Source organism: Amblyomma mixtum, chromosome 9, assembly GCF_055824585.1.
Source record: "Amblyomma mixtum isolate Tamu chromosome 9, ASM5582458v1, whole genome shotgun sequence".
NCBI lineage: Eukaryota > Metazoa > Arthropoda > Arachnida > Ixodida > Ixodidae > Amblyomma > Amblyomma mixtum.
The window spans coordinates 59,815,120-59,841,464 of NC_143020.1; the positions used below are offsets into that span (position 1 = coordinate 59,815,120).

General features: G+C 43.7%; 1 protein-coding gene across 3 annotated transcripts in view; it reads left to right on the plus strand.

The window, feature by feature from the left end:
* LOC149329217 (potassium voltage-gated channel subfamily KQT member 1-like) overlaps positions 1-26,345 on the plus strand; it is a 156,657-nt gene that overhangs the window by 50,681 nt on the left and 79,631 nt on the right. For all 3 annotated transcript variants that reach the window (XM_089560148.1, XM_089560150.1, XM_089560149.1), the window contains exon 2: positions 12,288-12,661. In XM_089560148.1, the coding sequence (XP_089416274.1) occupies positions 12,504-12,661 (158 nt within the window). In that variant the 5' untranslated portion in view covers positions 12,288-12,503. The remainder of the gene's footprint in view (positions 1-12,287; positions 12,662-26,345) is intronic.

Sequence of the window (26,345 nt, forward strand, 5' to 3'; positions counted from 1 at the left end):
ACTGTTTACAAGGTCAGGTGCCGCTTCTCGACCTTATACTTCATTCACGACTTACCACCGCCGCCTTTATGATTTATCTCCAATTATCCCAACCTTGCGGCTATAGCAGCCGCAAACTCCTAAACTCAACCAAACGTCGTAATGTTATCTCCCCCGTGAGCGCTCGGCTTAACCGGCTACGTTGCTCTTCCCTTGGTATTTTATGTAATAGCTTGCCGGACTATAGGTTATCGGCTGTGTACGTTACATTTCTTGGCCAAGCAAAGTCATTCCTTTTAATTTCTGTAAAAAATCACTCCGTCAGGTTGTTATCCGATTCAAGATTTTTCTTTCCATTTCATAACGTTACATAAACCATAAACAACAGAGCTTCGCCGTCATTTGAGGTTAAGCTCAAATATACTGCTTTCGAACAGCTCAAATATACTGCTTTCGAACAACTAACAGTACTACTAGCGTCATCGACGGCTTTGAGCTGAGTAGAATATAAGAGAGACATATATTTCGATGCCATTACAGACCGAAATCCAGGTAGAAACACAATAAATATTGTTTTGCCGACAAGAATATCCCTCTTGCGATGACCCCGCACCGGAGGATGCCGGTTTCTTATCTGCACTGGCAGTGGCATTTTCTCTCGTGAAACGAAGGGAAAAAGTTCGCTGTGGGTTAGCTTGGTTAAGCCCAGTAATTGCGAAAGCAATATTCGTACCTACGCCATGGTACAGCTGGTAGTGTAGCTAGTGGTGGTGCTTGTGGTTAGACTTGTGGTGATGCATTGGTTATACAATCCAATCCACTACTATCCAATCCAATCCAATGCAATCGAATCCAATCCAATGTAATCTACACTAATCTAATCCAATCTAATCTAATCCAATCAAATCCAATCCAGTCCAATCCAATCTAATGTAATCCAATCTAATCCAACTAATGCAATCAAGGTCAAATGAAGGTCAATGGTGGTCACCGCCGCGGCACGATGGTGGTCACCCTGGAAAGTGCCAGTAGTATTGCTTTCGCAATAAAATATAGTGCGTCAGTTAGGCGTGCGCGTTAGAAGTATATAGTTCTACCCTCTAAAAAAGAAAGGTTCATTCTCGAAGGACCGAGTGAAGGGAGCACTGAACGCTAAGCCCAATTATTCTAATTTTTTCGTATATTTCAAGGTTTCACTTGATGAGCCTGCATATCCGCGGGTCACCCGCTGGCAGACTTGCATTTTTTATTATTAATAAGTTTTCTATTGTCACAAGCGTTTCCTATTGGTGTTCTGTGTCAGCCCTAACTGCTCGATGCGAACGATAGAACGCTCAGCTGATGACCGAAGAGATGCTGGTTCGATCCCGGCCGCGGCGGTCGAATTTCGATGCAGGCGAAATTCTAGAGGTCCGTGTACTGTGCGATGTCAGTGCACGTAAAAAAAATCCAGTTGGTCAAAATTTCTGGAACCTTTCACTACGGCGTCTCTCACAGCCTTAGTGACTTCGGTATGTTAAACCGCCATAAAACATAAATCATAAACACTATAAAAGAAAGTTTTTGCTACATATTGGAAGAATGAACCATTGCCCTCAATATTTCTAAACCAGTAGCTTACAGTTTCTAATATTGAAAACTTTTGTCCAAGAATGCTTGACCCGAATGACTTTCTGTTGTCCTATCTTCCTGCTATTATATATTTTAATTCGCCTGTCTACCAGTGAAGATTCTTAGTGCACTGTTGAGGTAACATCCTGAAAGATGGCTTATGGTTAATGCTTTATGGGGGTTCAAAGTGCCAAACCGACTCAGGCTATGGGGGACACCGTAGTGAAGGGCTTCGAAAATTTAAACCACCTGGAGTTCTTTAACGTGCACTCACTTCGCACAGTACACGTCCCTCTAGAATTTCGGCTCCATCGGAATTTAGCCGCCGCGGCCAGGATCCAACCCGCGGAGTTAACCTATTGAAATGAGGAATTCGATGTGCTAAAATTTCCTATCACCTTGTACTTACAGTGCGTGTTGTTGAGTATTATTGCTCGCTTGACAGTGGGGTTATTTGACTGGTCGCTGAAATGCTTGCTTGTTGAAGGGTAATCCTTGCTAAACGACCTTGTTTTGTCCACTCCCTTTTCTTGTTCTGCTTCCTCCAAGTCTGTCACGGGCCATTTTGTTAGCGTGTGGGCCCAGAATCAATTTCCGAAACGTCAGCCACTAGTTTGCTCAATTGGTTATTTTTGTGCCATAATGTTTGGAGTTGATCTCTTTCATGTTCTTGTAAAATGTATAAACCGGCTTGAAGAGCTTCTGTGCACAAGAAAGTGGTTTCTAGAAGAAGTGGTTTCGTGAAAGAAGAAGCTTCTTCTTTCACGAAAGGCACCTCGGAGGTCACGCATTACTAGCCCTGTACACTTGGGAGCCAATAACTGTGAATGTTACGGAAACGAGAAGGCATCTAGCCTAGGCAGTAATATCACTTCTGTTGGTCTTTTTTTTATTTGGTAATGTCCTTAATCTGAGGAAGCAATAGCGACACTTTGCTCTGATTTGTCGTCAGGTTAAGCGCAGGTTAAGCTTTGATTGAGGTTAAGCTGATCTCATCTGTTCGGGCCGCAGTTTGAAGTAGATGAAAACGATGACGTACAGTGCACAGAGCTAGAGTGCGTTGCAGCTCAACACAAGGCATGATCGGCTACGGGGGTAGCACAGTGCTCTCGTGCAGTGGCCAGCGCAGCTGGTCTGTTCTCGCCGCTGCGATTTCCAGACCAGGTCGCGGCAATATTAATTTTATTTTTATTTATTTATTTACGAATACTGCGATCTTGTACACAAGATCATAACAGGTGGGAAACAATGTATTAAGATACAAAAATACAGACACATACGAACAAAACAGAATTGCACATAGAATTGCACATAGAACAAAACAGAATTGCCTATAGAAAAATCAGCAAGAAATATACCGCGGCAAGGTCATAAACAAACAATTATTTCAAATGCTCTTCAAACAAATGCAATGATCTCTGCCTGACAACATCATCCGTAAGGTTATTCCAATCAGTGACGGTCCTTGGAAAAAAAAAGAATATTTAGAACAATTAACTCGAGAATTTAATGGCGTTATGGGCAGAGAATGGCTATTTCTAGTTTGGTACCCCGAAGAATAAGCAAGGATATTGGAGGTGTCAACTTCGAAATTATTATGAATTAATTGAAAGAAAAATTTTAAGCGACATATGCGATTTATGTTAACAATAGAGGGTAAGCCGCTTTTTTTTCAGGAGATCACTGACTGATGCTCGCCCGTAAGTGTTATTTATGAACCTTACTGCTTTCTTTTGGATTCTTTCAAGTTTATTTATGTTTACCTTTGTGAACGGGTCCCAGATAATCACTGCATATTGTAAGATTGGTTTAATAATAGTGTTGTAGGCAAGGAGGCGTGTAGCAGGGGTCGCTAACTTAAGCGAGCGTCGTAAAAAAAAAGAGCTTTCGGGGAGCTTATATTCCGTTTTTATTCCTCAGTGTCGATGTCATTAAAACCATAAGATTCTTGGTTGGATTTGAACCCGTGAAGTAGTGCTTTCCCACAAAAAGTTTCTCTGAAATTATGTTTGCGGCAACAGCGGCAAAAGCGTAAGACAGGATAACTCTACAAACTTTCAGGAAAATAAGGGCTTGATTTGGTCAGAGTAGACTTATTTGGCGATGCATCTGCTGCAGGCGTGCCTAGCCAAAATGTAAATCATTAAATGAGATCCAGAATGCTAAATCTCTGTCGCGCGTTGAAATGAGCCACCGGCTACCTCTCATGTACGTTTTCATTGCCGCTCATAGGTTCTCTCTCAAAAGTCTATACGTACTCAGATTCAGGAGCTTTCCTGCACCTGCTAGCCTATATGGCAATACTTTGGTTTATTGGTTTATTGGGGTTTAACGTCCCAAAGCAACTGAGGCTACGAGAGACGCCGTAGTGAAGTGCTCCGGAAATTTCGACCACCTGGGGTTCTTTAACGTGCGCTGAGATCGCAAAGTACACGGGCCTCTAGAATTTCGCCTTCATCGAAATTCAGCCGCCGCAGCCGGGATCGAACCCGCGTCTTTCGGGCCAGCAGCCGAGCGCCGTAACCACTGAGCCACCGCGGCGGGGCCTATATGGCAATAGGCTGCAGCTCTTGTATGCTCACAGTGCTGCGAAACCTGCATCTTAATAACATCTAACAAACATTATTAGGCTAAAGCTTAATCAATTTACATAATCCAGATAAATTTGCTTATTACATTTCAATTGATGAGAACAAAATGTTTATTTCCTTTTCTTGTTGTTTGCAAAGATTGTAATGATAAATTAAAAACTTCGGAGAGCTTTTTGGGCTCAAGAATCGCCGTTACTTTAGCGTTTTTAAGAAAATTGAACTGTACCACTGGCGATGTCTGTTTCACATTCACAAAACTTTCTTCCTTTTAATCTCCGTCTCAATCGACACGCATACACGGATCCTAATTCAATGCTTTCACCGGACCGGTTCAATTTCCTCTGCGACAGGATCTACCATCGTGCGCTGCGGTTGCCTTCAACACAGCTACAGCATACAAAAAAATCGCATTGCGATCTTTATACTTTAGCTGTCGCTGGATGGAAGACAAACCTGAAAAACTTCCACAGCGCAGATGCATTCTCAGGGCACTAATTGACCGGGTATTGAGAGGACACTCTGAAAGAAATTTTCTCGGGCACATGAAGCGCCTGCAACTCTATAAATAGCTGCATTCTGTGCCTCGCCATCTAAACCACGTCTCCTGGAAACCTCAGACTCAGGAATCTGGCAGCCAAATATTAGTTTGCGGTCCCTTTTCAAACAAGTTTTCAGTTGCGTGACGTCTTTGGGATCCTCTCCTATTTTGGGGTGATAAATATAGCGTCCTTCGATCGTAACCGTTCACGTGAATTGAAGCACGCTGTTTATAGAGGCCTTTTATAGAAACTTGAAATGCTCGCCCCTTGGCGGGGTAAACAGACTCATCAAACGCTTCACCGTGCTATGGTGAGCTTGGTATGAAATATTATTTTGCTGACGATGGCGCTTTCCATCTGTGTACTTTTTTTTAGAGTAGTGGTACATATCACTAGGGCCATTTTAGCTGCTCTTTGTATTGTGCCTTTTTAAGCTGAAGAGATGTGGAGATAAGCAAGAAGGGCACAAAACAAATTAGTACGCCGCCGCAACCTCATTTTACAAAAATCGACTGCAACAACCACGTCGCCTGCACATTAAGCGGCTGTAACGTTTCCGCATTGAGCACGTCTCTCATAGAACCCCTGTAACGTCAAAATGTAGTGTGGAGGTATCAAGCGTGATGCCTCAGCGCATACTTGCGATTGCGAGCCTGTAGCATTAGCTCACGGTAGTTGTGAGCTTATGACCTCGAATAATTTTGTATGGCACTGCGCAATAAACGTATCCTTGCCGTAAAGATTCCACAAATATTTAGGTAGCATGGAACGCTCTAGTAAAGGACAAATAAATATCTGTGACGGATGGTTGATTTCCTATAGTGGTGCTAGGCGTAGTGATTTGGTCCCGTCTTCATCCCGATCTTTACAGGAGAAAACTCACTCTCAAATATTAGCTTCTCGGATACCGAGGGAATAGACGGATAGAGTATTTTTTTTTTCAGAGCCGTCGGGCAGCAGAACTATAAAACAGCTTGATTTTGGTTGAGTTGAGCTCGAAGCTAACTGTGTCTTCAAAGCTTATAAAGGAAGAGTCAAAGGAACCAAAACATATCTCTGCGGAAAGTTTGCGCACACTGTGCATAAAGATAGCTCTGGCCTGTTTGGATGTATGTTCTCTTTCTTTATTCGCTTTTAAAACTCTTCGTTTCCTCGAAGCATTTGCCACCGGTTGCACACTTGCACAACTGTCGGCGGGTCTCTGATTGGTGACACCATTCAGAGCGGGTGTGTTACTTGCCCTCGGATGTAACCATTGAGAGTGAGGTACCACTAAATACCGCAATTTTCGACATTTAATGCGCACCTGGTGTACGCAGCTCTATATTTTGAATGAAAAAAAAAATATTCTTACTACACTCCGTTTTGCACATAGCAGGAAACACTGCCAAAGCTAGCGTGTTTGTTCGCACAGGCTAAGTCCGCGCCCAAAAAGTAGTCCACCCTACAACAAAAGTGAACCCAAGAAAATTTCGTTCCGATAAATTTTCACTGCCGCGAATGGCAATCTGTGACTTCGTTTTACCCTTTGCCACATTTAAGTCCTCCAACTCATGGAGACTTCAGAGAGTAAGGATGACTTTGGCGGTCTGGTACCCGGCTAGTAGGCCGAATCGCTCTTGCTCCAATCGTCCCTAAAAAGTAGTTAACACTGAGTGAAAATTACAACCAGAAGGTCTGAGTACTGAGCGCCTGGTAGCTTCGACTGCAATTTTCAGTCCTACCACTTTCTTTTATACCGCTCCTTGTTTTCATCCAAACACTCATGAGGCATCGAGATGGACGAATTATACTTGGCGGAGTAATATGGTTTCGCGGACGCACTATTTTCGCAGCTTCCGCAGCGTTGCCTGTAATTTATGAAACAGAGCATAGATAGCCTGCACACGGTACGCATACTCCCCATCTAGTACATCGGGAAAAGTGTTGAAGATTTCATGCGATATTGGTTGATGTTAAAAAGGAAATGTTTTATACTACGCACACATAGATGATCCGCAAACTTGAATTTTTTAACTATTAAGCATATATAGCGTGTTGACTGCATAGTTTAATTAGCGGTAAAAGTTTTTACGCCCGCAGTGGGAGGTATTTCTTGGATGGTACGAGGATGCGGCTCCGTTTACCATTCGTGAACGACGAAAAAATTTCTGGTCGAATCACAGTTCGTTCCAAAGTGAAGAAGAGCATTTACGTTGCATTGTATCTGTTTTTCCTTGCGTTTTGAGCTCCCGATGAATTCCAAATGTCATTAACTTCATCATAGTGCACGTGTTGCTTCGTAAACTCTTCGTTCAAAAAGAACTCGTGCTTTGCATACAGTGCCAAAATCATTCGAAGGAAACAGATTAAAAAATGCAGGAACAGTTCGTTTCCCTCAGTGTCAACGCCCGCCTGAAGTATCGACATTTCAAAAGAGAAAAAGAAACACCGTGACGTCCCTCTATTGTGTACTTGAGGCATTTCGGCACAATACTCAAGAAGTAAGAAAACAGACAACGCTACTCTGACTACCAAGCTAGAAAAAAATCGATTTCAAGTGCGGCAAACAATACTGTTAAAAAACACACTGGTCACATTGGCTTTGGAGAATCTGTATAAGGCCTGGGCACAACTTGGATACAAATCAACCTTAAAGGTTAGCAATGAATGGTTTCATGAAACCATAAAAGCAAGAAAGACGCTTTTTCGGTATCAACGTGCAAAACATCAGCAATCACAGTGTCACCTCGGGAAGCAATACTGCGAAACATTTTTCTTTTGAGTAGGAAAATACCAAAAACGGCGACGAAAGGACTTAGCCCCCATATCGGAATCTTTCCGCTTTTGTCGGTGGTCTTATTTTCTGTAACGTCTTCATAAAGACAAACACAAAACTGCGTCAATCCAGCTTCCCCTCTACCTTGCTTCCACATGTGGCTCCTTGGTTTCGAGTTCCATGTGAGAAATGTTTTCTTCGATGACTCCACATCCTAGTACGTTTGTGTTGGAGGCCATTCGGACGTTGAGAATTGCCAACTTTGGCGAAAGTACTTGAAATGGAGGGAGGAAATGTCTGCCCCGTTATTTGCGATAAGCCTCTACGTCGCAAGCGCAATATCACTGGAGGATGTATTGATTTAGAGAAAAGCTTAGCTATGACGGATGCAATTTCTTGAAAAAGTTGAAGCGTATATTGTGTTTGAAATGCGCGCTGAATAAACCAGACGCAATTGCTCTCTCAACTGTCCTTTAGGCGATAGAAGTTCCATACGCATGGTCACCGTGTATGTACAGGATTACTTCTACGCTTGAGCGCGTTGATGGAGATGTTCGTGATTTCGAGCCTTAGTATCGAATTCGCTCACAGTAGCCCAGAAAATACGCCAGGTTATTTGGCAACACGCCGACATGACGTAATAAATAATGGTAATATTCAGAATTTCTTCAAAAAGGTCACTAGGAGTTGACCCGGCAGTTACTAGATGCTTTCCTTACTGTCTCAGTTTGGGAGCCACCATACATAGCTCATTATCTGCAAAAAGAATCCTTTATGAGCCCGAGAAGAAAAATCGAGTGAATGGTTGGCAACAGTTCAAAGAAAACTTCAGGTTTGGCAGTCCGATATAGTGAGCCGCAGAGAATAAAACAAGCACCTACACTGATAATAAAATTTACAACAGGTTATAATAAGGAACCAGGGATCATTAGTAGAAGCGAAGTCAAGGATTACAAATGGGTAACCCAGCATCACCATCGAAAGGTCAGACGGGACAAAAAATTGGGGCTTAGATCGGATTGGCGGCAAGGGTACAGTATTAAGGGATATCTCTTCTTAGAGCGGGGCTAATTTAGCAAGTTTTTTGTATTGTTGACGATCAAAATTCCGGAAAAATACAAGGTTCCTTATCTTACGATATGCTTTTCATGCCACTGACTGGATTGCGATACTCCAACTATCGACAAATGATTTCTACAGGCAGTACTCTTCTGTCGTTGCGTAACTCCAATTTAGGTGATGAATGATATCAGGTTGAAAGAAGTCTAGTTAAATTCTTTTCAACAAATCGCTTTCTGTGCTCAGTATGCAAGTTTTTTGTGATAAGCGAGGGCCTAGTGTACTGGTGATTAGCACTGCTGCGGGCCACACTGTGCTAAGACAAAAGACAAATGTGGTCACTTCTGCAATTTACATAATTCAAATGACTTAGACATTCAGGGTAGCATTTATTTTGGGTCCTGTTTTGAGAATACGGAGAGCTCCTGGGAGGTAAAGTGCGACCGAAACATTTGCATTGATGAGCGGTATTTACAGAACAGCGCGTCGGTTACACTGCGCTGCATTCAGTAATACTGCACACAATCATTCAGTTCAAGGCAGGTTGATGCTTCGCAACAACTTTCCCGCAGGGCTAACCAGGACGAACAAGAACTTGACAAAAAAACGTTAACGTGATGTGTTCTGTGCAAACAAAGCCAAGAATGGCTTTCTCCGTGCATCACAGTCTACTCCAAACTCCAGGAGCCCTTCTATAATCGAATACCGGCTCCCAAGAAAGCGTTCCGCCATCGATCATTCCAGGATGGAGCACACTAAGGCAAAGCTCTTGGGTTACCGTACTGAGCGCTTTGAAAACACAGGAGAGGCTGACAATGTTTTCCTACTCCGATCTTCCGCCTAGCGTGACCTCTTCAGCATGCAGGAGCCAGCGCCTCAAGGAACGCTAACCTTTGAGGCCCGTGTGCGTTCATCCGCTGACGAAACCATTTTCGCACACAGGAAAGCGCAACCGGAGATGCGCGAGATGTCGACAGCAGCTGTCGCCGGTCCCTGGCGACGATTGATCCTGGCGATGCCTAACTCCTAGGGCTGGAAACGGGCTATTTCCCTCCCGCAGACCCTTGGCATTCTTAGACGAATTGTTCTGTCTTTTTCCGTCTGCTTGCAGGCAGGATAGGGAAGGTCGGGACGTCTGGATGGGGAGGAGATGCTGCATGGTTAATGGAATGTCTCCCTGGCGGAAAATTGCGTGTCTTCCGCACACCCTGTGGGAAGGGCTTGCGGAAATGGAAATTTTTCGGCGAAAGAGGTTCCGTCATGGTAACTAGCTGTGCGATATTTTTAGTGCGTCACTTCCTGTATTGATCGAGACTGATTATTTCTATTTTCTTACAGCCGCTATTTCGTTTTCGGCTCTGAATCGAACGGAAAGGAAGAAAAAAATGTGGAAAAAATTGGACAGCACACTTTAGTTCCGTCTTAAGGGTATGAGGTGGTAGCTCAAGAGGTAAATTCTCATATACGCAGAATTGTTCATTGTCTACTTTGATTTCATAGATCCCTGGGATCCCTCATACCATTTCTGGTGCAGTGGTGCAGCGGGTAAGCAATGCTCCACTGCCCTGCGATGGCAGGTGCTACCCCCAGTGGTCCTTGTGCGGCCCTGTTTGCTCTTACCAAGCGACCAGTCAGTAATTCAACCGCCACCTACCACGGTGGGCAGTTTGCTCCCTATACGGTGGGCGGGTTGTGATGACGACGCAAGGTCACGTGACCTAGATGGCCTAACTGCCTCCTAGATTTCTACTCAGGGGATTTTCTGTGGATTTTTCGTCCATGGTCAACAGCGCCGACGACGCTGACGCCGGATTTTCTCACGCGCTTATTAATGAATTAGCGTTACTACGAATATATTTGAACCAGCAATGCCATATACGCCTACTCATTATTCAATGTTCGCGCTTTAGACCTCTCAAAGGCACAAATCGTAAGTGTATCTAAAAACAAACGGGCTCATAATTATGTTTTCCCACAGTGTTCACCGAAGTCTACCGTATTTCACTTGCATCCGCTCGCTTCCCATCCGCTTTACTACGGCGGACCTGGCCACATGCGTTGTCTCGTGGCGACCTCTCCACTTTTTTCATAATAATAGTTTCCCTCTTTATTTTCCTTTATATTATATTTATTTGTTACTTCTCCATAGTCCCCATAGCGACATTACCTGCGGAGTGAATACACCAGTAGCAAAAAAAAACAAGCACAAAAATTTTGCGTGATTGATAAAGGAGGAAAATTATTTTGATTGATCAACGTGCCTCCACGATGGCTGAATAAAGAATTCGATAGTTAGTAATTGTCTGCACTTCGGAAGGGAAGTCATTTCATCCGCCTGTAGTGTTCAAGAACGATTCCTAAGCTCCTGTGGTTAAACAAGATTTGAGAAAAGTGTGCACGGCTGGCCATGACAGGAATACACTGAGCGCGCGAATTGATTTCATTAGCTGCTGTAATGGTTTGAGGAAACTTGTGATATAAACTCAGTTTAGCTGCTTTACGGCGACCGACTAGTGTAGGTGAATATCATCGATCTTTTATTCCTGAGACAATAGTAAAACAAGGGTAGTCCATATATATCGACATGAATATACAAGCTTTTTGTCTACTTGTTTTTCCTTAATATACGAAGGCACACCCCACAAAACGAAACGCAAGATAGAAAGGCAATAGCATCCGCTAGTATCAAAATTCTAGACTAAATGTTTCGTTCTCAATTACACGACCCAAGGTAGCACGTTGGTCAGCACGTTGATGAAGGTTATGTTTTTTTTTCACTGAATTATATCCCTTATCTGTCAAAGAAATCAGTCAAACCAACTTATTTTACAACTTTACAAGGCAAAAAAATGCGACCGATGAGAAGGCTCCTTCACTGCAACTTGACTTGGCTCGAGGCACGCACCAGCAATGCAAACGTAATACATCCAGCAATATTATAGCATTATACTAACCATGGAGCAATAAAACCGGAATATAGGCCAAATTAAACACCGCACACAAAGAACAAATGAACTTACAAGAACGAAGGATCGTCATGGTGTTTCATTGAAAGGGCAGAGTATTTCTGACATAAGTTATACATGAAAAACAATTTTAACCTAACAACCTCAAGCAAAACTGGTTGTATCGGAGCCGGTTGGCACAGCTTGAGTGACGGATGCACGGCAATGGACACAAACACATGAAGGACAAAGCAGCGTTAGCGTTGTGCTTCGTCCTTCATGTCTTCGTTTATATTGCCGTGTTGACGTCAGTCAAGCTATGTGGCAAACTGCTCAGATACAACCAGTTTTGCTAGAGGTTTCTATGTTAAAACCTCAAACAAGAAACATAGGAACGAATTTGTGAAATTATGGCAAAGTTAGTTAAGATCGACCGAATCTGAAGGTATATGTTATCCGCCAAATGAAGGAAGCCCGCTTTGACCCACGAATGACGTATGCTCTGTATTTTCCGAGCTTTGCATTAAATATAATACATCACAAAAAAATTTATGCGCCCTTAAGCGTAACACAGCTAGTTACAAAATGCTTTAATTTTCGCAGCAGTGTTCAGTTTATCTAGAACTGCACTTACCGTCCAAACTGTGGTTCAATACGTTGACAGCGGGTTGCACAGTACCACACTACCAATAGTTGGAACTTGTCGCGGCAAGTCCTTTGGTAAGCAAAAGAAACTAATTTCCTTCATTAGTTTTCATTGGTGCTATACATGCATATGAATATCTTCTCGCTTTCTTTTACGCAGGTGAAATACCGTCGTCTAGGACAACGTGCCACCAAAGCCGGGCTACATCTTCAGGATAAAGATTGCTTCAAGCGGTACCCAAGGCGCCGGCCATGTTTGCCAGGACACCGTTCTGGCTGACTCCCGGCCAGGTGGTGACCTAAAGACGGCCAAAACGACGTCTTGGGCGTCGTTCGGTGGGCGCCTCTGGCGCCGGAAGTGCGCGTTTTGGCGGAAATGACGAACAAGTTACCCGGTGACAGGTTGCTTCCCGTCATGGACGCCGGGCTACGACCCGACTCACAGCACACGTTCGAGATGGAGGGCAAGGCGTCTCTCCTGGGCTACTCGCCCTTCTGTAGCCCTATGGTCGACGACCGCAGCTCTTTTGCCAGGTAAGGCGCGAGGTGGTTGCACTTGCTGCGAATGACTGCAGAGCAGGTAGCATTACGATATCCAGCTCAGTTTACTCTACTGGACTTTCCCGTCAGGGATTGAAAGTGCTCCCTTTTAGTCTTGTGTTCTGATTTGTATATCATCAACTTTAGAGCGACATCAAGGGCCACTGTGCTGCGTGTAATCACTGACATTTTGGTTCCAACTTCGGTTTTCCACTCTTTATTTTCTAAGACTCACACCGGCTACAAGCAATCCAGTTTTTCAAGGCCAAAAATCTGCAGAAATAATGCGAGTTTAGTTTGGTTTTGGTGTCGATGTCCAAGTGTCTACTAGCTTTATCATGATTAAACGTCATGGCTCAGATGAGAGGGGAATAATGATTGGTTTATATCAAGAAATCTCAGGATTTTCCTTTCTGTAATTGCGCCATGGCCAGTGTTCCGGTTGTTTTGGTCCAGCAACGCTTTGGGGTGTCGACTATGGGCTCGAAAAAAAAAGTGTTCGTAGTACCCGCAAGGTTAACTTACTTAGCGGTCTGAGAGAATATTTCTGATGTCTAAAGGAATGACCTAATTGCACAAAGGCGTATCTAACCCATCTCTGTCGTACTCCCTATTACTCAACAAGGAGATTTACTGTTTATCTTTAGGCCACTTCGGAGCCCTAATAACTTGGTGGTTCAGTAGAAAATTATTCCAATTTATTACATATTCTTGAGCAACGCTTTAAGGACGCGAAGTTTACTCTTGTTGTTTGTATTCATTGCTCAACAGCCCAATACCGGAGGAGAAACCGATAATCAGGTAACAGGTAGGATAGCGACGCTTCTAGAAGTTAGCGAGCTGACTAATAAAAACAGGCTGAGCGCTGCCTTTTTCGGATAAGTTGTGTGACCTTTGATCTGCGTTCTTTATTCCTCAGCGTCATGCCGGAGGAGAAACCAATCGTCAGGTAAACAGTAGAGGAGATGCTTGTTATATTTATTTCTTCATTGAGTTTTTTTTTGCGCATTGGGAATTTTTGTCATGAAGAGATCTGAACTGGTATATAAATATATATCTTTGGAGTGTTACGAAACCAGCAAAGAAGGTAGTGCCACAAAGGTTCCTCTCAGAACCGGTGTTCATTTTTTGATATTGGTGAGGGTGCGATCAAAAGGTAAAACAAAAGGAGGTGGTTAAAAGTTTAAAGAAGACTAGGATGCCTTCTAGGTTATACAGTTGGTTGGTTGGTTGGCCTCAAGTAGAATGGCACATACCCCCTACGGGGGAGTGGTCAAGACACAGGTGGTGAACTGTTGGAATGATTAGGAGTTTTAGAGTAAAAGGAGTATTAATAGGGTATAGGCTGACAGTTATACAGTTTTAGCCGAAACTAGTAACAAATTTTCTTCTTCCTCAGATTGCACAATATCCGTCCAAGTACGTCAGGAACAATGGTTGCTTTTGCACACAATGTTAAGGATGTTTTGTGCACCTTTTTACATGGACCGTCTTACTTATCCCCAGCTTTGGAAAGTGGCTGGAAAGTGTGAACTGAAACTTGTTGCCTCAATGAAAACACATCACTACAATATCCATTATTGACGAAGTCTACCTCCTATGAAGCTGAATTCTGCAGTGTTTGCGGCAACTTTTGACACCATAACTGATATTTTCGTTGAACAACCAGCATGTCTAGCCTAAAGTGATAAGCAAGAAAGGCGATTTGAAAAAGTTCTGCGTGCAACGTTGCTACCGCTGCCAGTGATTTTATTAGAAATATTTAGCATACCGGCCGCAGCGGGGGCTCAATCACAATGGTGGTCAGCTCCTGACTCGAAGGACGTGGGGGTTCGATCCCGGTGGCGGTGGCCCAGTTTCGATGGAGAAAGAGTGCTAGAGGCCTGCGTACTGTGCGATGCCAGTGCACGTTAAATATAAATAACCCTAGGTGGTCGAAATTATCTGGAGAGCCTCCGCTAAAGCGTCCCTCCTAGCCTGAGTTGCTTTGGGACACAAAACCCCCAAAATAACAAAATGTTTAGCATACCATGCGCCGTGTTACCCTTGCCATTCCCAGAGTACCGGAGCCCGTGCGCCGTCAGTTTGCGTGCGCAAATCGTATCGAAGAAACCAGATGGCGCCAGGACCAATCAGCAAGTGCGCACTGGTGGTAGGCGGGCATGCGGTACTCCAGTAACGATAGCGTTGACACGGTACACGGTGTGCTAAAATTGTCTCCTATCGTTAGTTGACATCGTCTTTTTTGTCATACATAATTCTAGCGCTTATATCATATCATACCAGTAGACCTTTCTTTGTGTGTGGTGTTCCTAGGCCGCAGCTAGTAGTCCATCAAAAGAATAAACGATTTTTTCACATGGCGTACTTAAGATGAAAAACAAGGCACAGCAGGCGTACTTTGTTCGCAACTGCATATATGACAGACTGTGTGCTTCATATTTTCCGCAAGTCACTGCACACATTTAAACCCCTCCGCAGTGGCTATGCGTCTTTCGAATTTGGTTCGGTTTATTGGGGTTTAACGTCCCAGAGCCACGCAGGCTATGAGGAAGGCAGCAGTGAAGGGCTCCTGATCCCTATAGGTGGCGGGTTGCGCCCCGGCAGCGGAAGCAGTATTTAAAGGGAGCCTAAATACAAAATACGCATTTTCTGTGTGATATGAGCACACGGAAAAGAGTCCCAGCCGGCCTAATTATTCCGGAGCCCTTCACCAAGTCGCCCCTCATAGCTCAAATGCCGCTTCGGGAGCTTCAAGCACACAATTTAAAATGTGCGCAAAGCATTAGACTCGTGTGTAGTTTTTTCGCAACGCAATTTCAGCTGAAATTATGACCTAAAATGTGGTAGGCAGTAAAATGCCCTGCAGCCATTAAAGAAGACGCCTGGAATAAAAAACCCTGATTAATGGCTTTGAACATAAAACAAATACGGGTAACACAGTAATTTAAAACTAGAAAACGCCCGTCTCTCTCGGTGCCTCTAAATGCAGCTGGTGCCTACAGATTTAGTTTAACCTTAAACCTATATTACTTTCGCAAAGTGAACTGCGTCTTGCAGAGCAGTCACAATAGACAAGGAGCCAAGGACCAGTCGGGTACAGCCAACACTAGCCGTCCCGAGACAAAACAGAGCGCGCGATTTGATAGCTCGGGCAAAATTGCGCAACCCATCGCGATTTCTGCGCAAGTTAGGCAGGACGAGATTGTCACGGACCATACGACGACGTGGGGCGTAAAAGAGCGCAACTGCGAACGTGGCGTTAGTCTCAACGCCGGCACCACCGCCATCAACAACAATGGAGCGAAGCATGGAAGGCAGCAGCGGCCTAAGCGCGCCAGCCCAGGGCTCCCAAGGCGGCACTTTCGAGAAAGGCTGCTACTACTAGAACCGGTGTACGTTTTATGGTTGCAAGCGCGCAAGGCTGCCGATCGTTGCTCTTTTATTTCTTTTTCCTTTTCGACTATAAGTTTATTCCAAGTCAAAGGTCGCGCCAAAGCAATGCGAGGAAGCCTTGCGTTGTCGCAGAGCGCGAAGGACTAACGGGGGCGTGGAATCACGTCCACTTTTTTTTATGTTTTCACTTTGTGTTCTTTCTGCATCGGAATGAAGCCCGGCCATGAAAACTACTGTCGTCCACGGGCGGTCCAGCACGTACAGGCACTCAGGTCAAGGCTCGCACAAAAGCGGCTTGGTTACTCGGGGGCTTCAGATTAGGTTCATCAGTACATAAGCCAATATATGCGCCCATGTGTATCTTATTGCAGTTTAGTCGCAGTCTAGCTCTGCTGCATTCGCGAAGACAGAGTTGCGCGCCGTCGGCTGGCCGGACAGGGAGTGCTTACTTTGCAGCATAAAAAAGAGGCCGCATAAATTAATTTTTATGAATGATTTGAAAGGAAGTTGTCGACGCTGTCACAGTGGCACTGTCGAAGGTAATTAAGCTTCAAAGCGACAAAGAGTTTTTATACTAGCTCTAGTAAACCGGAGTCTGAACACAGGTGCGATACCATCTGCAGCGGGTTTTAATAAGAAGGTATCAGCATTAACACAACGGCGTACGAATGAAATCCCGAATGAAATCAGCTGAACATCAACATGCAAATAAATAAAACTGGAGAAAGGTCACCCCCTACCCTACACGCACGAAGAAAACAAATAAATAAAATGATTTTCCTCAATGCATTTGTGGTTTTTCGGTATCTCGACCTCAATACGGTGGGATATAGTCCTCAAAGGGTGCCCTCTCCTCTTGGTGACTGATCGCGACACCTTGACCAAAGTCCGCCGCCCCTGGTTGGAGCGCGTTTTCCCACAGGCATTTGGCACTAATTTTGTTAATGTAATAAACAATAATTTCGAATTTCTCTGTGCTTCTAACAAAAGCACTTATGCTCTTTAGCGAAACATTTTTGGCGCTACTGTCAGTGACTTCGAGCCTTTGGAAAAACTGCCCAGTCGGCACGTTTTACGGAGCAGCCATGCAATATACCGGGTGTATCAGCGAACAGTTTAAAAATTTTCTTAGCCTTTTTGGGTAAAAATATGGCTTTTGCGGCACAGTATTACTAGTATTGATGGACACCAGAAAACTGGTGAAAACTGGTAGTAAGTTCGTTAACCAATGTTTAATAATTAACTTTCTAACTAGCCAGCATCGGCGCATAGTGGAAATTAGACATGTAGCCGGTCTTTAGTAACAGTGAAATAAGGTTTTAGAACACAGAAAACGCGATTACCCTTGGCACTGCGGATTGACAAAGTCTGGCTTTTTCGGCTGGTTACGTGCACTTGAGGGGTTGCTTTGCTAGCATGCTTTCGAAAACCCATGTATTTCTGCGCGATGCAGCCAGATTTTGTCGAGTCACAGCCGCGAGGGTAACCGCGTTTTCAAAATTCTAAAAATATATTTGGCTGTTACTAACGACAGGCTACAAGTCTGTAATTGCAACTAGGCGCCTAACCTTTATAGTGATTAAGGTAATTAATAAAAATTGGTTAACCAGCTCACTACTTTAGACAGTGCACCGCTTTTCTGGTGTCTGTTAACACTGGTAACACTGTGCCGCAAAAGCCATACTTTTGCCCCAAAGAGCCGATTTATAAAATTTTTTTAAATGTTGGCTGAAACATCTGGTATATAGCTTCCCTGCAGAGACCTGCTCCCTGCTTCCCTGGAACGAACAGGTTTCTCGCTAGAAAGGTAATCTTGTGGACTAGACACTTCTGACAGTCTGTGTGCTCTTGGATTCGAGTATATATAAAAATCATAACACGTTGCAAGTCTTAGCCGCCTCCCCCCACCATGCCATTTTATCATCTTATCTTGGCACTTTTTAGTTATTTCGTTAGGCTGTGGCTAGAGTTCCGTCCAGACGGAACTACAATTTGTGCTAAAGTTCCGTACAGACGGAACTGCATGTAGCGATGGGGTTCCGTACAGACGGAACTGTATCTGACAACAGTTCCGTCCAGCATTATCTGCCACAAGAGTTATGTCAAGACGGAATTAAAGCAGGCGTTAGAGATTGGGAAACCAGTTCGCTTGCAGACTTTTGCATGTCCATTTAAAAAAGTGGCAATCCTGTTCCGCCTAATGTGTGACAGGATATTCTATTGCATCATTTTATTTTCCAAGCAGTCAGTGAGAAATGGCAATAGATCGAGTTTTGTCTTGGGTTTGTTGGTGCGTTTGCATAATGCTTGTTGACCGTTTATGTACGTCTTAGTCTTTTTCGCGCTACGTCATCTTGCAGCACAAATAGCGACAGGGCATCGCATCACTTCGCGAAGAGTTTCTGCACTCTGCTTCTAACAGTATAGTTTTCCCGATCACCTTCGAGGATGTAATTAAACGCAGTACGCGGACAGATATTTTGGTGCCGTATACATGCGTAGAGAGAATAGCTGCATACAGCTTTGTCAACTGGTTATTCCAGAGGCAAAGAAATGCTTTATGTGGGTATAAATCACCCATTTTGTATAGTATGGACCGCACGAACGTTAGACAGTTTTAGTTTTACGTAGTACGTAGAACCTTCACGCACGTAAACGTGAGCAGTCAACGTAGCGTACGCTCGTGTCGCTTCGTACAGTTTTAGCTGCACGTACGGGACGCAAACTGTGTAGATCTGCCATAGAACCTAGAAATGCGCTAGCATGTTGTGCCGCGCCATCTAGTACAGATAAAGAAAACTAATCTTGCTTAGTTGAGTTGCTTGGAGCGGAACCAGGCCAAGCCACAGTGCGGGCGGTAAACACTTTCCCACTTTCTTCTGACAAACGTTGAGCGATTTCATTCCACCGAACTGTATGTTGCATGTTATCTTCAAAGGGATTGCATTACTTCACGCCCCGCATCATATTTAAATCATCGCTTTTCGAGAAGCGAAGGCGCGCTGGTGTCCCACTCATGTTGACGACGTCTGCGTGTGGAGCCAAGACGTGCACCGTTTTGCTTTTCCCGCCGACTATGCCGAGGGTGTCGCGATATCCCGCGAGGTTGTGAGCTTCGCGTGGTCTCGCGAGACCGTCGGCACACTCGTTGCTATGGCGACCACAAACGCTTCCCCGTCAGGCTTAGGAGCTGCTGAAACGGATTTTTATCTGGAAAACAAAAGCTAGTTGTCCCCTAAAACTTCATGCGAGAGCAAGAATGGACCAACTGAAGGCAAATACAGCAGTTTACAGCACGATACCACGCCGAGGGATTAGCGACGAAGCTGTTACCGTTGTGAAGCGGGCGGGCAGGGCGCCGCCATCTTGCCAACGCCACGCACGCAAGCAACGTGAAGACCGCAACGAGAAGATCCGAATCTCGCGTACGTCCGTGCGACCCACACAGACACTTCATGTTCTGCGCATGCGCACTGGTGACCCGTAAGCGCTCTACTTACGTGAAGCTTCTGTGTACGTGAAACTAAAACTGTCTCTTGTATGGACGGAGCTCTAGCTGCCGCAAACATTCCGTCTGGACGGAACTGCAGCAGCAGCAAATGTTCCGTCTGGACGGAACGCTAGACACTCCGATTTCGTTAACATTCTTACCGTAGCTAAGAAATGAGGCGACCAACGCTGAAATACTTGGTTGAATACGGTGTTCGATTTTCCGGATGGGAAAATATTTATTAAGAGAACTATTCTTCTAGTTTATTGTTACAGCGGCTACATTCTGTGCTGCAGTTAGTGTAAGAGTTTCTACCTCGGGCATCTCAGAACCTTTGGTAGAATAAATAGACAAAATCATTATGCACGGTATTCAACCTAGAACTGAGTGCGAATGACCTTACTTTACAAATTTCTCAACTAAGGTTGTACTTCTCAAAAACAGAGACACTTAAGCTCCGCCTTAAGAATATGACGCAATAGCGTAATGGGTTAATTGCTGTATACTTAGACCCCTGGGAGAAATCACACCACTCTTGGCAGAGTGGTGCAGCGGTCAAATGAAGCGCCACTGCCCTGCGATGGCGGGTGCTGCCACTAGTGGGACTTGTGCGACCCAGGTTGCTCTTCCCGAGCGACCAATCAATAATTTAACTGCCACCTGCCATGGTGGGCAGTTTGCTCACTATCCGGTAGGCAGGTCTCTCGAAGGTCATGCTGTACACACGGCGATACCCGGCTTTACCTAGCAGAGTGAAGCTGTCGCTTGAAAACTTCACTAGTCCCATACCTGAGGGTACCGTAATGATACATATACTCAGAGGTATCCTACACTCAAGCGCAAGCAAGCTTATGGTTCACAGACAGCAGCGAGACAATTCTAGTTCCCCCTAACCTGGGGAAACAAAATCTAATTAAAACACACGCCCCAGTTTGTCACAGTCTCAACACGCTTCTCAGCATTTTTCTCATCGGATGCATGCTCACCCGCCTAAGTTCTGGGCAGCTTTAGTCGCCTTCAGACACTGTCTACAAGGGCACAAATATGCATCATAAGAAACAAGTGCAATCTCTCAACTTATTACTGAAACGATAAAAACTCTTTTCTTAAATGCGATTTGAGCTTCTAGCGTCTATTGTCGAGGTAGGCTAGTTCCCTCACAATGAAAAGACCGGCAAATCACAACGAATTTCGACAAGAGGAAAGAACAGTGCAAATCAGAAGAGACAAACTATGATTATATTGATTTCTTCTGATAAAACAAACTCTTCATACACAATATACTACATACTAGACACATTGTACACATGGCATAACTCATGTCATGCAGAGATGTGTCGACCATATTTATTTCACAAGTTAATTATTCAGAACCAAGTTTTGATCCTACTTAGTTCTCTGTACCCATACACGCCAATACGCAATACCAAGCTTCCCGACCAACTTCATTGTCGTAGAATACAAAACAGATCGCAATAAATGGGTGCATTTTAGAATATTTCGCTACGTAGATGCACAGAAACCATTCAAATATATTATCCACGACCGAATGACCTAACATTTGTTCGATGCTTGTGTTGCCTGTAGGAAGCCTACTAAAGACAGTATTATTTGTAAACTTATCAATAGAAAAAAGGATAAATTTATATACACCATGCAACCTAATTTTTTCACTGCTTCCATGCGTACAGCTGCACTTCTATGACTTCATGTCATAGCAGGCCTTGATCCAAAGTATTGTTTGTCTATTTCCTGGCGGACCAAAAGTTTCGGTAATGTACAACTTATAAAATTTCTCCTCCCATTCATTATCCTCCACGCAGCAATTCTACTCCAGCAACACCGAAATGCTCCTTCTTAGTACCTCGACTCATTGTAGCCCCGTTTCGCCTAGCCGTTGCCCTTTACAAGGGCAGAATAAAATATTGAACTCAAAGCATCCTTAGCACACATCGTTCGGGAGAACAACAATCAATTTTTATTGGCCCCCGGACAAACAAGCGTTTCGGTTGAAACAAGCAGGATGTCCTTTGAGTGCTGTTAAGAGAGAAGAGAGAATGTATAAAAATAAGCAAGCGGAAGAGACGCGTCTGGCACTCGTCGGAATAGCTTGGCGTACGTGTGTCCTCGAGCGATGTGATGTGCGCTCCGTGCTTAGAGGACAGCCAACGATTTGTGTTCATTGCCTCATGTCCGGTACTTGGGGAGGTAAGGGATGAATACAGAAGTGCTTGTGCTGATTTCTAGATTTAGTTTCATCTTATTTCTTGCTTTCCAAGGCCAATACACATCAACTCTTCACATACACATAAATTCTTAATCTCTGCTGTGATTTTCTTCTGCGTTGTTTTTTATTCTCAATCTCAGCTGTTTGAATTTTTACGCTTTTCTTTTTCCGCTGTAGTGTTGTTGTTGATGTCTGCATTGCTTTTTATACTACTTCAAAAAAACGTGCGTATTTTTTGTTGCTCTCTTTTCTGTGCCTTTGGTTTTGAATAAAGTGTCAAAGTGCTTCGTGTGTGTCCCCTATGTAATACCCTCCCCGGAGTGCCTTTAGGGTTTTTGAATAAATAATAAATAAATAAATAAATAACTTTCTTTGGACGCATAATCTTTAAGGTTAGAGAAGAGTCGAAATGCGAAATAAACTTAGTACAGATTCAGACATTTCAATTAGGATACAAGGAGACGCAAACGCTTGAACAGTAAAAAGTATAAGGCATGGTAGTATACAAGAACACTTCTGGATAAAAGCTAAACAAAAGATAATATATATCGGCATAAAATTACAAAAACCAGATCACATTATCTTTAACCGCTCCCCCAGTTTCGTGCAGTCGAGCAAAAGAAGTTTTAAGGATGCCGAAAAAATTATTTTTAGGTTGAGATCATTGGAGGTTCCTTCTATACACGGGCGCAGGTATATTCTAGGAATATATGACCATAAATTATCCAAAAGGATGATACGTTACACCTCTTATCACTGGCGGCTTCTGTTTTTGTCACCGGTAATTATAAACGTGTAAGGGGTAAGGGATTGTTGCTTTGTATTATTGTGCGGTTCTTGGAGCCGTGTTCGGCTTCATTATGTCATTTAATATGTTTTGTATGCGAAGTTTTTCATAAATGGCCTACCAGATTCAGTAGTTCTTGATAAAGTTGTAATCTGATTGCCTCCTTCCTGTAGCCAATCAATTTACTCAAGATGCGTAAGTAATTATCTGTGCACAATCGCAAAAAGTATAGTTAGCAAAATATAAAAACTGAAGCACTCTTCGGCCATTAATACCAGACGACAGATATTAGATGATTTTAAGCAAACATTATTAGTTTGTCGGTTCAGTGCGTGTACGATTCGAATAGGCAACCGAAATGCTTGCACTCAGGGACACTAAGCAAACTCGAACCATTCAAGACAAGGACCAAGTGATCACAAAAAACGTTCGTTCTTCTTGAGGTAAATAGGCGGCACTTCGTTTTTCCAGTGTTAAGAGAGAATCGATTTTCGGCAAACCCTTGTCACACAAGGTAATTTACTCATTATTTTTGCTGCTTTACAACCGCAAACAAAAGGTTGAAGAATGTTTCTGAAAGCTTTGGTGTTGGGTTGTTTCGTGTCTGATTTGGGGAACACATATTTTCATCTTTAAGAGTTTTATGCGCAAGTGTTCGATAAAACTTTAGAGTTTCACAATTTGAATAGTAGACAAGGGAGAATTATATTTTGAGATGCGCAGCATAATGCTGACAAGCAGTTGCGTTTGTTCTTTTATCCATGAGTGCATTAAAGACTGCATTCAGGTTAATCTGAACTACTTCTGAAGCTTCGTGTCATAAAATTGTAGATTACAAATATTGGAGCTTAAACTACCGAAGCAACCCGCGAGCTATGAAAAACATCGCAGCTAAAGGCTACAGAATAATTTCGACCACCTGCGGATCTTTAACGTGCACTGACATAGCACAGCCCATGAGCCCCTTTTGCGTTCCCCCTCAATCGAAACGCGGCCGCCGCGGCCGAAGTTGAACCTGGGTACTCCAGCTCAGTTGCTGAGTGCTCTAACCACTGAAGCGCGCTACGCCGACATACGCTTCCTACACCCGTACTCTCCCCGCGAAGTGAAGCGCGAACAAAACAACTATAAACGGAGCACAAAAAAGAAAAGATCTTAGGTGAGGGACACTCACCCTGAGGCGCATAACAAACTTCGGTGATGCGAAGGCAGTCGTGTTTGACACACGCACGCACAAACACGCGCATACACACATACATACAGACACACACACATACACACACACACCAGACACACACCCACGCGCACACACACGCACACACACACACACACACCACGGCCGCTTGATGCTTTGCATCAAGCGGCCGTGCCCACAAACACCCCCGACACACACACACACTACAGGACAAAATCGCCTCCCATATCTCTCCAATTAACCTTGTCTTGTGCCAGCCGCAGCATCCCCTACCACAAATTTCTCAAATCTCCACTGCCCATCTAACTTGCCGTCCCCTGCTACGCTTCCGTTACTTTGAAATCGAGTCTGTTACCCTTAGGGACCGTGGCTTATCTTGCAAATACATACATACATACATACATACATACATGCATGCATACATACATACATACATACATACATACATACATACATACATACATACATACATACATACATACATACATACATACATACATACATACATACATACATACATACATGCATACATACATACATACATACATACATACATACATACATACATACATAAATACATACATACATACATACATACATACATACATACATACATACATACATACATACATACATACATACATACATACATACATACATACATACATCTAGATCATGGCGTTGTACACGCCCTTGAAACTGAAGTGGCCTGCGCGACGAAATGTATATATTTTTCAAGTTTTTCCTCTTTCAATCTATGCCGAATGCTTGTTGACAGGCCGGTAGAAAATACACCGATCCAATCGACAAAAGTTTCGGAGAAAAACGCGACCTTGCAGTAAGCTTCGCATAATTTAATGTGTTTAAATTCGGATAACGAAAAGAGTTCTAAAAAACACATGCTTATGCGAGGCCACGGTTTTTATTTTTTGTGACTCCCGGACACATTTCAAAACGAGGAAACAATTACAGCGAAGAAGGCTCGCGAACAGGCTCGTGCATTTTTATTTGCGTTCTTTTTATCGGAGGGCTCCGCCAAGCAAAGCCATCTGAAAGCGCGCTCATCTGAATAAGTCCTCCATGTTCATAACGAATCCTCTAAATAGAAACGCCGTACTCTAGCTGAAGCACCTGGAGCTTGCAAATAGGGGAGCAGTTTCAGGATCCATGTGAACTCCACGATCTTATGCCGCATTGTAGATTTTTAGGCGTTAAGGTTGACCGTCTAGTCTCATTCTGGTCGTAAGGCGCGCCAGCGGAAGTTTAACAGAACGAAGCCTCTTAAATATGTATGGAACGCCAGAGGGTACGGGAGCACTGTAGCTGCATCTAAATGAGAACTTCGCATTGCAAACTAGGAGTTAAGTGAGCGCATTCGTTTTCTTTTTATTTGGGCTATTAAAAGAACTATGCACCTTGAACATGTGTGCTAGAAACCACCAAATCGCCATTTTCGTCGAAGAAAACAATAACGTAGAGGAGACAAGAATTTTGAGTAAATTGGCCATTGATATGGAATGGAACGTAGCTCAAGGAGGGTGCCTATGAAGTGTGCTCAAGCGTAGCACTGATCTTGTCTAAGCCGTTTTTTCTGGCTCTCTTTCCGTCGTGCTATGCACCTTTGAACATTGCCACATTGCGGTAACGGCATGCCGTGCAGCTGGTTGACGAAGTTCTCTAAGTGGTATTTTTTGAATGTCTTTCAAAATGCACCCTTCGACATGCTGGCCAAAAATAGTGCACGACAAAATCATTTTTGGGTGGGAAACCCAATATGAAAGCAATTTTTTTATTATAATGCGAGATTTCACTACGCCAATAAATGTATCAGCAGATCACTGGACGGCAGCCTTGAACTGTTTTTTTATTGTTTTTGCTATCATCAAAAGCGTCCCCATTGGTTTTCTATGGCAGACTAGACTATTCGATGTGATAGATGGAAACACTTTAAAAGACAGATTTTGTCAGATATCAGAAGGACCGACCATTACCTTCAATATTTTGTAATGGTGTCTTATAACTTTACAATTTCCACACTTTTGCCCCAGATTTTAGGACATGAGCAGTAGGGACGAGTGGGTTCACTTGGGGCATAGTCGCCTAGGCGAACGTTAATTCACTCGTCTTCGACTAACATCAACATCGATTTTTGAACCAACTTAAACGCATTTCCCAAGTTTCAGTACACAAAATACGCTTATTTACTCCTCCTTGTTTGGTAAAACTTTCAAATTTCATTTGTGGGGCTGGGCTGCTTTTGTTTAATGCGGGAAATCAACTGGCTTAAGCGGGCCAAGCATCTCTTTTAGGAATCCAGTCTTTTAAAAACGTCGGTTCCCTCCCTTTACCTCCTTCCCCAATTCATTATACCTACATGATGAGGGTAGGGAACATTTTTATTTGCTTTTTCGTCCTACAATAAGAGACTGTACTTCCCGCCTCCAGATCAGAGCAAAGCTGGCACCGTCAAGCACCTCGGGAAGCGCCCAAAATAAAGCCTTTGCAATATCAACTGTATACTGTAGCGATCTTGCCGCACAAAGCACGATGCAGGCTGGACGGGAGCGCGATGAGCACAGCGGT